Source organism: Mugil cephalus, chromosome 7 (assembly GCF_022458985.1).
Source record: "Mugil cephalus isolate CIBA_MC_2020 chromosome 7, CIBA_Mcephalus_1.1, whole genome shotgun sequence".
Classification (NCBI taxonomy): domain Eukaryota; kingdom Metazoa; phylum Chordata; class Actinopteri; order Mugiliformes; family Mugilidae; genus Mugil; species Mugil cephalus.
In genome coordinates, this window is record NC_061776.1 from 2,461,469 (window position 1) to 2,476,969 (window position 15,501).

Sequence of the window (15,501 nt, forward strand, 5' to 3'; positions counted from 1 at the left end):
GGTTTGATTCTACTTTTAGGAGTTGAAGTCAGAAACATTTGATTTTCTGTTTTAACTTTTCAGATTCCTCCTGTCGCCAGAAGTACAAAGGCACAGAGACACAAATGACCCAGAAAGGGTCTGGATGCTATGTTGCCAGCAGTTTGTTCATTACTACTGTATTCGTTCACAACTGCAGCTTTATCATTCAAAGAAAAAAAAAGAGAGTTTGATCACTGAAAAGAGGAAAGAAATTAAAAATATCACTACTTACGTGATATTCAGCAGATTCAGCCACTGTTGTTGGACACTTTCTTTCCTTGTAATGTTGGCACTTCTGGCTGCAGTCAACACTCATGCAAATCACACTTATATTCATATATTTTACTACAGAGACTTGAATGTACGATCAAGATTACAGGAACTGCATTAAACTGGTTTGAATCATATCTGTCAGACAGATTCCAGTGTGTCCATGTAAACAATTCGATATATACCAAAGTAAGCTGTGGCGTTCCTCAGGGTTCTGTGCTAGGACCAATAATATTCACATTATACATGCTTCCTTTGGGCAATATTATTAGAAAGCATGTGTTACGATCTTACTCGTCTAGGGGAAAAGAGGACGCAACACAATACAGCTAACTGGAACTAAAATGTTGTTTATTATCAGGCGTCTAGTGGGATTAATACAAACTCAAGATTTTTGCCTGAAAATGTACAAAACGTAAGGAAAAAAAAGGACTCCGTCAGAGCACAATTGTTTGAGGTAACGGTGGAAGGAGAAAGGTTAACACCAACAAAGAACAAAGGGGCTCTGAGTCCCATAAAACAAAAACAACAAACTAACACAAAACACTTGGCCCAGACATCTTTCTTTATGACAGAAGCAACACTATAGGAATAAGGCCAACACACAACAAAACGGTGATGAATGAGACTAATGCCAAAATGGCACAGCATGTGTAAACCTAGGTGGACAACCCTATATACTGGCAAGTGCCAGAAAGTCTGCACTTTAATAGCCATGGTCCATCCAGGGCACGAGGATTGGCTAAAGTTTGACCGATAGTCGTAGATCAAGGAAGCTCCAATCAGTCTCAGGGGCGGAGTCGAAGTGTCAAGCAAAGTGGAGGCAGGCCAGATGAAGCTGTGTGAGTTCTCATGTGCATCATTAAAGCACTTCTTTGAAAGAAGGTTTTACCACATGTGTCACAACTGTACGGTTTCTCACCTGTGTGAATCCTCATGTGTGTCCTTAAATTACTAGCGTTACTGAAATGTTTCCCACATGTCTCACAAGAGTACGGCTTCTCACCTGTGTGAGTTCTCATGTGCTTCGTTAAAGTACTTCTTTGAGTGAAGGTTTTACTACATGTGCCACAAATGTATGGCTTCTCACCTGTGTGAGTCCTCATGTGCCTCATTAAATTACATCTTACAATAAAGGTTTTACCACATGTCTCACAACTGTACGGCTTCTCGCCTGTGTGAGTCCTCCTGTGGTATGTTAATGCTATACTTTGATTGAAGGTTTTACCACATGTCTCACAACCATACGGCTTTTCACCTGTGTGAGTCCTCATGTGGTTTGTTAAAGTACTTCTCTGAGTGAAGGTTTTACCACATGTCTCACAACTATACGGCTTCTCACTTGTGTGAATCCTCATGTGTCTTTTTAAACCATTACTTTTACTGAAGGATTTCCCACATGTGTCACAACTGTATGGCTTCTCACCTGTATGCGTCCTCATGTGCTTATTCAAATCAATAGTTTGACTGAAATGTTTCCCACATGATTTGCAAGAATGTGGTTTTTCACCGATGTGATTCCTGCTGTGCGGAATCAAATCACTCCTTTTCCTGAAACTTTTACCACATTTTTTGCAATGATAAGGTGTCTCATCTGTGTGAAATCTGTAATGTTTCTTCATTCCACACTTGTTCCTAAAAGCTTTTCCACCAATGTCACACGTTACAGACTTTGTACCTGTGTCAGCATCACAATGACTCTGTGACAAAGAGGAGTTGTCTACATTGTTACTGTGACTTGTGTCTCCATGACGTCTCTTCTTTGTATTCAGCTCTGCATTTCCAGTTGATCCTGAGTCCACATGGTTGATTCCTTCCAGATCTGGGCTCTCAGATACCTCCTGTTCGTCTTTAAATTGCGGAGGGTCTGGTTCCTCCCGTTTTTCTTTCATCTCTGAAACTTCTGGTTCCTCTTGCTCCTCTTTTATCTTTACAGGTTCTGATTCCTCCTGTTCCTCTTTAATGTGTGGAGATTCTGGTTCCTCCCATTCCCCCTTTATCTCTGGAGGTTCTGGTTCCTCTTGTTCCTCTTTTATCACTAGAGGTTCTGGTTCTCCCTGTTCCTCTTCAATCTGTGGAGGTTCTGATTCCTCTTGTTCCTCTTTAATCTGTGGAGGTTCTGGTTCCTCCTGGTCCAAACTAGGGTTCCTCTCCTGGTTACAGAGCTGCTCCTCAGTGAGAACCTCCTCCTCTGTGCAAACACGTTGCTGTGGGAGGTCTGGAGGAACAAACAGACACAACATAAAGGAAAACATATCTGAGCAAATATGTCCTACTTTCAATCTTTGTAGCGTTAGCTGTGCTTCTTAGCCTCTTAGCATGTTATCAACCTTGTAACTGAGCCTCTTTCCTATATGTCTTGTGTTTCCATTCATTAGTTAGTTCATTCAGACCATTCTAGTTCTACTCACCTATTCTGTGTAACTTTATCTCAGGTTTCCAGGTGATATCCAGCAGTCTGCGATGACGATCGATCTCTTCCTCGTACTGGACGACAGTTCTTTCAAAGAGTCCGAATATTTCTTCAGCAGCAGCAGTTAGTCGCTCGATGACCAACTCTCTCAAACTCTCAGATGAAGACATTGTTACTTCAACAGCTCAAATATTTATCCGGGACACGACACAACTCAAACGTCTTGCATTTCGGTCCACAAACATAGAAACACGACAACACAACTAATGGCTTTAAAAATCAAAACAAAAAAACAAACCACTTCCGCCTGGTGTCCCACTATAAAATTCCGGCAGAGGACATTTTCTTCCGCTACATTTCTAAGTTTTTAAATCTCACTTCGGGTCGTATCACCAATTTCCTGCGGGAATATTAACTCTTCTCCAAAGACAAAACAAAAATCAACAAAAAATCAAATATGTTGTGTAAATCCAAATTTAAGTTTCAACCATTTTGTCATCTGCTTATTCAGTCCTTAACTGCTGTCCTGAAACACCTCCGCGTGGAATATCATTTGCCGAGCACGGACAAGAAGAAATGCTCTAAATAATTTAATCCTCTAGTTAAAGTTACATGTCACAGTTGTTTTAGGATGAATTTGTAAATTAACGACTGATTAGTACTCGTGAGATATTTCATTTACTAGCGACCAGCCGCTGACTTTAGAGTCACAGGACGTTTTAATAGCACAGTAATAAATGTCCACGAGTATTATCATCTCCATGGTGTTTCAGTAGGTGGATCCACTTTCAACTTCTTTAAATACAGTTCGATTGTTTAGTCCAGTTATTCCCAGCTGAGAGATAAATGAGAGTGGAAAGAAGAAACAAAACAAGCTGTTATACACAAATGTTGTTTTTTTTTGGGTTTTTTCCCCAGAGTTGACTGGAACTTTTTGTCTCTTCCACTTGCAGTTTCCTGCTCTCCTTCACTTTCCAGCTGATGTGAGATTCATCTCCAATGAGCCATCTGGATGCCTTTGTACTTCCAGTGACTCACCACAGGATGACGCTGTTTGTCTCGGCTTCTTCATTTCAGCTTGAGCCAGCTACAAAATGATGAATGAAATGAGATGATCAGGTCTGTATTTATCAAACTGCTTGGCAGTATGAGTGCAACGTGTGATGCCAAACCCTGGGGGCTACTCTTACAGTAAAGTACTATTGTTGTTGGTTTTATTTTTTTTTTTTTTTTTCAGTTTTATACACAATTACTACTAGAAAACTAATATACTAAGCAACGTCAATGGAGGACTGGGCTAAGACTGAGGAATATTTCAATGTTCCTTTGCCATAGTAACAAAACATCTAAACATTTTGACTTGACCAAAGGGACGATGTGTTTTGGGGCCACTGACTATTTCTACAAAAAACTTTGAATGTAATTTCTGTTTCAGTAAATGAGCCAAACCAATGGACAAAAACTGTAACACAGAGATCAAACACTTCATTAAAGCTTTATAAAGTGAATTAGAACTAATTCTAGTAGGGGTGTAAACCCTTACAACATGTTCTGATATATTGAAAAACAACAACAACAAAAACAAATGAGCAAATGAGCAGGGGGATTAAAATCAATTTTCAACAAAAATCTTTTTGTTTTTTTTTTCCATTAGTATTGTTTTATGACTTGACTAATAACTTCCACTACATGATCTAACATTTTATTCTTTGCCATTAAAACACAGTCTGGTTGTCTCATCTTCTCCTTGTCCTGTGGCTCCTACACAACCTTTAGGTTAACAAACTAAGGTGGTGTTAAAGTGTTCCTCTCAAAAGCCTATTGTAAACTCAATGTCAGTCCCAGGGAGATGGAGATGTCTCCCTCCATCTGTTTAATGTCCAGGTTTGATATTTTTATGCTTAAGGTGAGTGGGTCATTTTTCCAGGATGTGGTGTCAGAAATAAAAACTTAATTTCAACTATTTTAAGAGAATAATTTGAACAGTTTTCAGGACAACAACTTCTCACCTGTGTCCTCATGTGCTCTGTTAAATTACTTCTTTGAATGAAGGTTTTAACATCTGTCAGAATTCTACGGCTTCTTACCTGTGTGCATCCTCATGTGCATCGTCAAAGCACTTCTTTGAATAAAGGTTTTACCACATGTGTCACAACTATACGGCCTCTCACCTGTATGAATCCTCATGTGTATCCTTAAATTACTAGTGCTTCCAAAATGTTTCCCACATGTCTTGCAACAGTAGGGCTTCTCACCTGTGTGAGTTATCATGTGCTTCGTTAAAGTACCTCTTTGACTGAAGGATTTCCCACATGTGTCACAACAGTATGGCTTCTCACCAGTGTGAGTCCTCACGTGCCGAGTCAAATCAATAGTTCGATTGAAACATTTCCCACATGCTTTGCAACGATATGGTTTTTCACCGGCGTGAGTCTTGGTGTGTGAAATCAAATCACTCCTCTTCCTGAAACTTTTACCACATTTTTTGCAATGACAACACTTGTTCTTAGAGGCTTTTCCACCAACGTCACATGTTACAAACTTTTTACCTGTATCAGCATTACACTGACTTTCTGACAAGGAAGAGTTGTCGTCATTTTTACTCTGACTTGTGTCTCTGTGATGTCTCTTCTTTAGATTCAGCTCTGCATTTCTAGTTGATCCTGAGTTGCTTCCTCCCTGATCTGTGCTCTCAGATACAGCAGAGTTCTTACAAAGGAGATGATCATCTTTTGGTTCTGGTTCACTATGCTCACTTTCCTCATCAGTAGGAGTCTCAGCAAAGGTATCAGTCTCACAGTTCAATACAACATGCTCTTCCTGCTGACTGCAGCAGAGTTCATCCTGTTCCTCTTTTGTCTGTGGAGGTTCTGATTCCTCCTGTCCCTCTTTCATCTGTGGAGGTTCTGGTTCCTCCTGTTCCTCTTTCATCTGTGGAGGTTCTGGTTCCTCCTGTTCCTCTTTTATCTGTGGAGGTTCTGGTTCCTCCTGTTCCTCTTTTATGTGTGGAGGTTCAGGTTCCTCCAAACTGGAGTTCCTCTCCTGGTTACAGAGCTGCTGCTCGGTGAGAACCTCCTCCTCTGTGCAGACATGTTGCTGTTGGAGGTCTGGAGGAACAAACAGACACAACATGAAGTTAACTAAAGTGATGACAGGAAAACACATAGACATACATAAGTAGATGCCGCATTGAGCGCTGAATCGTACGTCAACATCGCCGCCATCTTGGTTGTGGCAAAGTGGAGCGATCAGAGAAGATTCCTCATTCATTTTCATGTGGAAGTCTACTAACTGTTTACAGTACAAACCAGATCTCACAGCATTACTTTTCACAGGTAAGAATGAAAAGGGAGTTTAATGGGTGGAGTTTAAATGTTCATCAATGCCACCGGTGTAGATACGTATGCATATGGGTCATTCCTACTATTCAGTGCCATTTGAGTCCCCATGACATACTATGGCGTAGGGTATTTTGGGTAAAAATGGGCTAATACTTATTTCTAAAAGCTTGGCTTATGTGGGTTAACTGCTCTCTACCATCAAATACAATGATTTGTATGCAGGACTAGTTGAAGTTAAAATAATTGATTTTGATAATAATTAAAAAAAAAAAAAAATAAAATCTAAATAATTTCATTACTATTTGTTTTCCAAATATATTAGTGTGCGTGTGAATGGGTGATTCTGAGGCATTAACTTAAAGCACTTTGTAGAAATGCGCTTCATGCAGTTTCATGCAGATTTTCCACATCCAATATGGCGGCGCGCTGACGCATGGCAGCAACTGACCCCCCGCTCAATGCCGCGTCTATGTCTATGGGAAAACACACCTAAGCAAATGTGTTCTAGTTTCAATCCGTGTAGCGTTAGCTATTTTTAATTAGCCTCTCAGCATGGTAGCAACCTTTTAGCTGAGTCTCTTTCCTTTGTGTTTTCTCCAAACTGTGTGTTTCCACACATTAGTTACTTCATTCAGATCATCCTAGTTCTACTCACCTATTCTGTGTAACTTTATCTCTGGTTTCCAGGTGATATCCAGCAGTCTGCGCTGACGATCGATCTCTTCCTCGTACTGGACGACAGTTCTTTCAAAGAGTCCGAATATTTCTTCAGCAGCAGCAGTTAGTCGCTCGATGATCAACTCTCTCAAACTCTCAGATCCAGACATTGTTACTTTAAGAGCTCAAATATTTATCTGGGACACGACGACACGACAAAACCGTCTTCCAGCTCAGTCCACAAACATCGAAACACGACAACTCTACTATCGGGGTTTAAAAACAAACCACTTCCGCTTGGTGTCCCACTATAGAGCTCCGACAGAGACATGTATTTTTCAGCTACATTTCTACATTTTTAAATCTCACATTCGATCTTGTCACAAATCTTCTGCGGGAATAATAAGAACAAAATATAAAAAACAAGCCGTTATACAGAAATTATCTTTTTCAGAGTGGTCTGCAACTTTTTGTCTCTTCCACACGCAGCTTCCTACTCTCCTCCACTTTCCAGCTGATGTGAAATTCATCTCCAACGAGCCATCTGGATGCTTTTGTACTTCCAGTGACTCACCACATAATGACGCTACTTCTCTTTGCTTCTTCATTTCAGCCTCAGGCAGCAACAAAATGATCAGAGCTGATCAGGTCTGTATGTCTGTGAAGGTTCTCAGTCATCCAGGTCATGGTAATCCAAAGTGCGTTGTATAAGGTCAACTGGACTTGTAGAATTTCTTGAAGTCGTTTCGCCACCCATCCGAGTAGCTTCTTCAGTTCTGATAGACTAGTGGGAAATTGAGGTTTAAATAGGAAAACTCCGTGAGTACACCGACCAGAAACTTGATTGACCAGAAACTGGGGTCACTATTTCCATTATGGCTGATGCCACCTTTCAACCACAGGTAAGTACCAGCCATTAACATTATGTTCCGATATATATATCGGAACATAATGTTAAGTTTCCTCCTCTGACGGACCTTTAGAGCGGCACACCGGGCGGAAGTGTTTTGTTTTTAAAACCCGTTAGCAGGGTCGTTCTGTTTCTGAGTGTAGACAGAGCTGGAAGACGGTTGTGTCTTGTCGTCGTGTTCCAGATAAATGTTTGAGCTGCTGAAGTAACAATGTCTTCAAGTGGGAGTTTGAGAGATCTGATGATTGAGCGACAAACTGTTTCTCCAGAAGAAATATTCAAACTCTTTGAAAGAACTGTCGTCCAGTACGAGGAAGACATCGACCATCAGCGCAGACTGCTGGATATCACCTGGAAACCTGAGATAAAGTTGTACAGAATAGGTGAGTAGAACTAGAATGGTGTGAATGAAGTAACTAATGATTGGAAACACACAGTATGGAGAAGACACAGACACACCTGAAGGTTGATGAGATGCCAAGAGGCTAACTAGCACAGCTAACCCTACATGGATTTAAACTAGAAGATTTTTGCAAAGCCACGTTTTCCTGTCATCACATTAGTAACCTTTACGTTGTCTCTCTTTGGTCCTCCAGACCTCCCACATAAACATGTCTGCACAGAGGAGGTTCTTACTGAGCAGCAGCTCTGTAACCAGGAGAGGAACTCCAGTCTGGACCAGGAGGAACCAGAACCTCCACAGATAAAAGAGGAACAGGAGGATCCAGAACCTCTTAATTTTAAAGAGGAACAAGCGGAACAAGAACATCCCCAGATGAAAGAGGAACAAGAGGAACCAGAACCTCTACAGATGAAAGAGGAACAGTGGGCACCAGCATCTCCACAGATTAAAGAGGAACAGGAGGAACTCTTCAGCATTCAGTGGGAAAAACATCTTGTACTGAAGCAGGAGATTGATTCCTCGATGGAGACTCCAACTGATGAAGAAAGTGAGCACAGTGACCATTTCCTCTCTTGCAACTCTCCTGTGTCTGAGAGCTCAGATCAGGGAATAATCAACCATGTAGACTCAGGATCAATGAGAAATTCAGAGCTGAATTTAAGAAAGAGACGTCGCAGAGACACAAGCCACAGTGATAATGTAAACAACTCTCTCATGTCAGAGAGTCTGTGTGATACTGACACAGGTAGAAAGTTTGTAACATGTGACGTCTGTGGAAAAGCCTTTAAGAAAAAGTCCGCAATGAAAATGCATTATAGACTCCACACAGGTGAGACACTTTGTCATTGCAACACATTTGGTAAAAGTTTCACAAAGAGAAGTGATTTTATTTTAAGCACCAGGGTTCACACAGTTGAGACGCCGTTCTCTTGCGAGGCATGCGGGAAACACTTCAGTAAAAGTAACAATTTGACTCGGCACATGAGGACTCATACAGGTGAGAAGCCTTACAGCTGTGACACATGTGGTAAAACCTTCAGTCAAAGAAGTACTTTAATGAAACACATGAGGACTCACACAGGTGAAAAGCCGTACAGTTGTGACACATGTGGTAAAACCTTCAATCAAAGAAGTACTTTAATGAGGCACATGAGGACTCACACAGGTGAGAAACCATACAGTTGTGATATATGTGGTAGAACCTTCAATCAAAGTAATCATTTATCAAAACACATGAGGACTCACACAGGTGAGAAGCCATCCTCTTGCAAGACATGTGGGAAATGTTTCAGTCAAAATAGTGCTTTGACTCAGCACATGAGGACTCACACAGGTGAGAAACCGTACCGTTGTGACACATGTGGTAAAACCTTCACTCAGAGCAATCATTTATTGCACCACATAAGGACTCACACAGGTGAGAAACCATTCATTTGCAAGATATGTGGAAAATGTTTTCGTCAACATAATGTTTTGACTAAGCACATGAGGACTCACACAGGTGAGAAGTTGTCATCCTGACAACTGATCTCATTATCCTCTGTGATAAGTTGAAATTAAGTTTTTTATTTCAGACACAACATCCTGCACAACCAAAACGTTCAGCAGCTGCCGGACAAGGAAAAGATAAAAACAACCAGACTTTTTTAATGGTGAGAACTGAAAGAACATTGCTAACAAAACAATTCTTCCAGAGACTGTAGTACCATGTATAGAAAATGGCAGTGTATCACTTGTTTCCTTTCCACTCCCCATAGAAACGCTCAAACCCCAAATATCGCAATAAAAATCTGGTAATGAATACACCTGCACCTGCATGTACTTTTGCCAGTTTTGAAGTAAATTGCTGGCTGATGATATTGACCCTCTACTGGTGAAAGGGGGAGACAGCAACACATAACAATCATCAAGTTAGTCTTTCCCATGGACTATATAAAGTAGATATAGTGTCAATAGTTAGAGGTTGGTTAGAAAAGTGACTGCGCAGAAAAGTATATCATCAGTACAATATAATAAGGACATTTCAGCTGCCACGCCAAGATAAACAATGGGTCAGTGAAAGTGAGTTACCATTTTCACTGAACGGTAACGTGAAAACCGATCCATTTTTCTTTTTCAGGCATGGCATGTTCTGTGTATATTTACGATGAGGACAAAGTAGTTTTGTTCAGTTCTGAATAAAATAATGAAATACTTCAGTTCTATTAATATCAATTCCAACAATTTCCCTGTTCATGGTAGTTAAAGAATTAAAATGTATCCATTGCCAAGTGTGTTCATCTTAATTATTTTCTCCCCACAATTTTCCCATTAACCTTTATGTTGTGTGTTATCTCTGAAAAAGTGAAGTTAATTTTTTCAGCTTGACCTAAAACTCCACGAGTTTGTCCACACACAAAATAAATTGTATAGATTTACATACAGTTTTGTGTTTTTTTTGTTTGTTTGTGTGTTTGTTTTCCAACTTTTGTACTCTCTCAATGTTCCAGGTCATTAGAAGTGAATGTGGGAGAAAACGATTAGGGTAGAAACCGACCTCACCAACATTATCATTTGGCAGTTGGACACAGACAAACACACACTTATACACCAACACCCTGGGTTGCCTGGCAACCACTTGCCCAGTAGAGTTTCTCTATCACGAGAACATTACCTGTGTTGACAGTTCTCACAGAAAATTGCAACATTGCCTCAATAACACTGAACTTTTCCCGTATCTTAGGTATACAACACTTCTTGAGGCTTTGCTCACAGTTTATTGTGTGGCACCACCATGGCAGGTTGATATACCGTACCGTATTTAAGTGAGGTTCTTGATTACATATTTGATGGTCACCTCACTGATGTGTTGAAGGCACTGGTGAAATCATAAAACATGATTTTCACAGTGCTTCCACATTCGGAAGGAACTGTCGTCCGGTCCGAGGTAGAGATCAATCATCAGCGCAGACTGCTGGATATCACATGGAAACCCGAGATAAACTTACACAGAATAGGTGAGTAGAACTAGAATGATCTTAATGAAGTAACTAATGATGGAAACACAAGACACATATGAAATAGACTCTGCTAGAAGGTTGATTACATACTTAGAGGCTAACTAGCATGGCTAACGCTACACCGATTTGAACTAGAACAAATGTGGTCAGATGTGTTTTTCTGTCACGTCACATTAGAAACCTTTACGTTGTGTCTCTTTGTCCCTCCAGACCTCCCACACCAACATGTCTGCACAGAGGAGGAGGTTCTCACTGAGCAGCAGCTCTGTGACCAGGAGAAGAACTCCAGCCTGGACCAGGAGGAACCAGAACCTCCACAAATAGAAGAGGAACAGGAGGATCCAGAGCATCCACAGATAAAAGAGGAAGAGGAGGAACCAGGACCTCCACAGATTAAAGAGGAAGTTGAGGAACCAGAACCTCCACAGATAACAGAGGAAGAGGAGGATAGGAACCTCCACAGATTAAAGAGGAACAGGAAGAACTAGAACCTCCAGAGATGAAAGAGGAAGAGAAATCCAAAGCAGAAACATTACAGAAACAATGTTGACAACTCTTCCGTGTTACAGAGTCGGTGTGATACTGATACAGGTAATAAATCTATAACATGTGATGTATGTGGAAAAGCCTGTAAGAACAAGTCTGTAATAATGAAACGGTGCAGAACTGAAAGCTTCAGATGCTCTGTTGTGCCCACTGCCATTCGACTGTACAACAGTAGTGTGAACAGCACACAGCTCTGACCTCACTGAGCCCATATGTAACATATTTACTTTTTGCTGCTTGTTGCATGTTGTCCTGTTTAATGTTGTTGTCCTATTTCATTTCTTTCTGCTCATTGTTGTGCTGCTGTACCATTTGAATTTCCCCACAGGGGATCAATAAAGTACTATCTTAAATCTTGACGCTGTGCAGGGGAGACACCCTACCATTGCAATACATGTGGTAAAAAAAAAAAAGAGAAGTTATTTGATATTGCACACCAGTATTCACACAGGCAAAAAGCCATATCCTTGCAAAGTAGGCTATGTGGGAAATGTTTCAATTGAAATTGGTATTTGACTGCGCACATGAGGATTTACACAGGTGAGAAGCCATACGGCTGTGATACATATGGTAAAACCTTCACTCAAAGTAATTACTTATTGAAACACATAAGGACTCACACAGATGAGAAGCTCTTGTCCTGAGAACTGATCTTATTATCTTTTGAGACAAGCTGAAATAAAGTTTTAATTTTGAGAACAAAGTTAAGAGTAGATCCTAAGGAGAACCAATATTCCCAAATATTTTTACTTCTTAGCTAAACCTCGAGCTTGTGAGGTGAGATCTTTTAAGAGAAGAGGCAGGAAAGATATTCTCCAAACAAGCTGTATAAATGACACATATTATTGTTTTTGTTAAATAAATAAACAAATAGAGATATTAGCATGTGAATACTGGACCTGAGTTTTCACACGTTACTATGTGTTTAACAGATTTTCTTTTTATGTAAAATAGTTTTTAATAATGACACACTCTTCGTAGAGATTACATTCTATGATACACTATATTGATTAGACTGTCCATTCCATGCCCATCATCACCAAAAGTGTATCACCTTTAGGATCAACCAATGACACCTTATGAAATGATGCCTTCTACCTAGCATCGAGGTCAATCACACCTCACTAAGATCAGAGTTTCTGGCCAATGAGTTCTGCTCTGAGAATGTCGAGGAATCACTCCTAAGCTAAGACCCCTTGCTAGTTATTTTTAGGAGCTCTCTGTAAAGGTTCTCACAGTCTTTAGAAATACGGTCTACCACTTTCTGGGATAACCTTCTAACTTACAACAGGATTTAGAGGGGCCACTTTAACACCAACTTGATCAGTTAAAGGTTTTGACAGGAGCCACAGGACAAGGAGAAGATAAGATAACAACACTGTGTTTTAATGGTGCGAACTGAAAGAACATGACTAAGTAAACAACTCTTTCAGAGACTGTAGACTTAAGAAACTGACAATGTATCAGTGACTTTATCGCATGTCAAACTGTGTGAGGTTGATTTATGAAGTCTGGTTTTGACCACTGTCAGACTGCACATTCAGTTTGAGGCTGGTAAACCATGCAGTGGATATGTGGTGAATCTTCCAGAAACAAAGCCTAAACTATTACTGGTAAGGCAATTTTCACAGGGTGAATTGAAAATGAAGTAAAAAATTTCCAACATTCCAATGCGTCATACCCAAAACTACAGATGGATTGTGATTGGTTGCTTGCCCCATTGATGAATCATCTGGTCCGACCGCCCCTTCTTCTTTATTCTCCGATCACGGGACACGGGTCTGTAGATAATGAGTAATCAAATACCGCTTTCACATTCGATAATCTCAGTCAACCCAGCATTTTCAGACCCGGGTCGAATAACTTGTTGCCAGCTGAATGATAATCACGTATGCAGTAATTAAATAATAGGAGGCTTGTACCTGCTAAGTTAGATCAAGGTGACAACTTTTTTTTGCCAGGTAGTGTATTCACTCAGAACAGAAGGAACCAGAACCTCCACAGATTAAAGAGGAACAGGTGGAATTCTGCAGCAGTCAGCAGGAAGAACATCTTATGTTCAAACAGGACGCTGACTCCTGACTCCTACTGATGAGGAAAGAGAGCACAGTGATCAACTAGAAATACAGACCTAAATCCAAAGAAGAGACTTTGCACAGGCACAAGTCACAGTAACAATGCAGACAAGTGTCAGAGTCAGATCAGTGTGATACTTACACAAGTATAAAGTCTAGAACATGTGACTTCTGTGGAAAAGCCATTAAAAAACGAGCCTGTAATGTGTTTTCATCACAGATTTTTCCATACACGTGAGACACCTTATCATTGCAACACATGTGGGAAAATTTTCACTCATAGGAGGGGTTTGATTTCACACACCATGATTTAGCCAGGCGAAAAGCAAGAAAACAACTGGACTATGTTTTAATGGTGGGAACAGAAAGAATATGGCTAACAAAACTACTCTTCCAGATACTATAGTACCATGTATAGAAACAATGTATTTTATTGCATGTCAGTGAATATGAAAAATGGATATGACATCAGGTTTTGACCAGTGAGGCTGCACATTCAATTTGAGGCTGTAAAACCTGTAAAAGATCAACTTTTACAGGAAGGACAATTTTTCCCAAGGTGAAGTGAAAATGAAGTACTGTGAATGATCTGTGGAGTTCTTTTTGGTGTATCGTCATTACTATTGAAAACACTACTTCCTGTCAGCTAGTGTCTTCTCTTTTTTTTCTTCCCTTTGATGTTTGCACATATTTTTGATTTCATTTAATGTTTTTACTTTCCAACTTTAGAGGTGACACAGACCAAGAGGAATTATTTCAAGAGTTGATTTTGTTGTTCTCTCGGTCTCCAAAGTTTTGAATATAAATGTTTAGGCGGAGTGTCCCTGTGTCTGTGTGGGTTTTCTCTGGGTACTCCCACCTCCAAAGACATGCTCGTTAGGCTGATTGGTGACTCTGAATTGACCCTAGGTGTGAGTGCGAATGGTTGTTTATCGCTGTGTTAACCCTGCAATAGCTGGTGACCTGTTCAGAGTGTATCTCGCCCTTCACCCGATGACAGCTGGGATAGGCTCCTGCAACCCCTGCAAACCTAGTGAGGATTAAGTGGTAGAAGATGAGATGAAAATGCCCTTTATTGTCATTATGCAATGTACAAGGTATTATTTTAAGGGTATTATTTTAAGATTTACAGGCTAAAGTTGAAACACTAAAACATATTGAAAATATACAAAATTATAATATATATATTGTCTTTTTTCCAATCTGGACTCCCACGAATCTGAAGGATAGAAAAAGCACTAATAAAATGAGTGACATGGCTGAGCACAGCGCCATCGAGCAAGCGCCATCCACCCAGCATAGCCACAACTTCTTTATGCATTGCAACTAAGTGGATGTTTTACTTTGATTTAATTAAAATAATGGATCAAGAGAAACTGTTACTGCATACTTGTTTTATGACGTATTTGTATGAATGCAGTGACTGAGACACAAATTTGGTCCATGGCGACGTGAGGCAGAAGCACTATGAATGACACATGACACAGTGTGATATTTTAGATAATAATTCCTAATATGAATCCTTAAAGATAACAGACACAGATATAATTAACATTCAAAAGTTATTTACTCAGATTTTTGATCAAGGTGTAATCCCATTAGCCATGTTTTGTTTTTGTTTTTTTGCAAATATTGCTTTTCGTTCAATACAGACAGATGAGCCACACTTCTTTAGCACCTACTTGGTGTAGGAGCAATGTTTTCAAGAGAACAGTCACACTACCAGAAGTGACAAACTTAGACAGTGACAACCAGCTTAAGCCAATGATGGACCTTGAAAATGAAAAGAAGGATGATAAAGATATAACGCCAGCACAACAGAGATTGAGCACCATGGCGACTGTGATGTCTTAAATAAGTTCAAGA

General features: G+C 40.1%; 3 protein-coding genes across 5 annotated transcripts; 1 reads left to right on the plus strand and 2 right to left on the minus strand.

Moving 5' to 3' along the window:
- Positions 1-625: 625 nt before the first annotated feature.
- LOC125010956 (zinc finger protein 391-like) lies at positions 626-4,065 on the minus strand. Its single transcript, XM_047589921.1, has 2 exons — positions 2,703-4,065; positions 626-2,509 (listed from the first exon to the last, which is right to left on the minus strand). The coding sequence occupies exons 1-2, from the start codon at positions 2,872-2,874 to the stop codon at positions 1,080-1,082; spliced, it is 1,602 nt and encodes a 533-aa protein (XP_047445877.1). The 5' UTR covers positions 2,875-4,065; the 3' UTR covers positions 626-1,079.
- A 115-nt stretch (positions 4,066-4,180) lies between these two features.
- LOC125010997 (zinc finger and SCAN domain-containing protein 2-like) lies at positions 4,181-7,036 on the minus strand. The gene is made up of 2 exons (XM_047589981.1): positions 6,701-7,036; positions 4,181-5,811 (listed from the first exon to the last, which is right to left on the minus strand). The coding sequence occupies exons 1-2, from the start codon at positions 6,870-6,872 to the stop codon at positions 4,778-4,780; spliced, it is 1,206 nt and encodes a 401-aa protein (XP_047445937.1). The 5' UTR covers positions 6,873-7,036; the 3' UTR covers positions 4,181-4,777.
- A 616-nt stretch (positions 7,037-7,652) lies between these two features.
- On the plus strand, positions 7,653-11,859 carry LOC125010961 (zinc finger protein OZF-like). Of its 3 annotated transcripts, XM_047589930.1 has the most exons (4): positions 7,653-7,995; positions 8,209-8,562; positions 10,904-11,011; positions 11,225-11,859. In XM_047589930.1, the coding sequence occupies exons 1-4, from the start codon at positions 7,824-7,826 to the stop codon at positions 11,500-11,502; spliced, it is 912 nt and encodes a 303-aa protein (XP_047445886.1). In that variant the 5' UTR covers positions 7,653-7,823; the 3' UTR covers positions 11,503-11,859. The 3 variants fall into 3 exon arrangements, 2 of the variants coding, with proteins under 2 accessions (XP_047445886.1, XP_047445885.1); XR_007113112.1 differs by lacking the exons at positions 10,904-11,011; positions 11,225-11,859 and adding an exon at positions 10,738-10,850 and having other exon boundaries at positions 7,674-7,995; positions 8,209-9,667; XM_047589929.1 differs by lacking the exons at positions 10,904-11,011; positions 11,225-11,859 and having other exon boundaries at positions 7,674-7,995; positions 8,209-10,432.
- Positions 11,860-15,501: the final 3,642 nt, after the last annotated feature.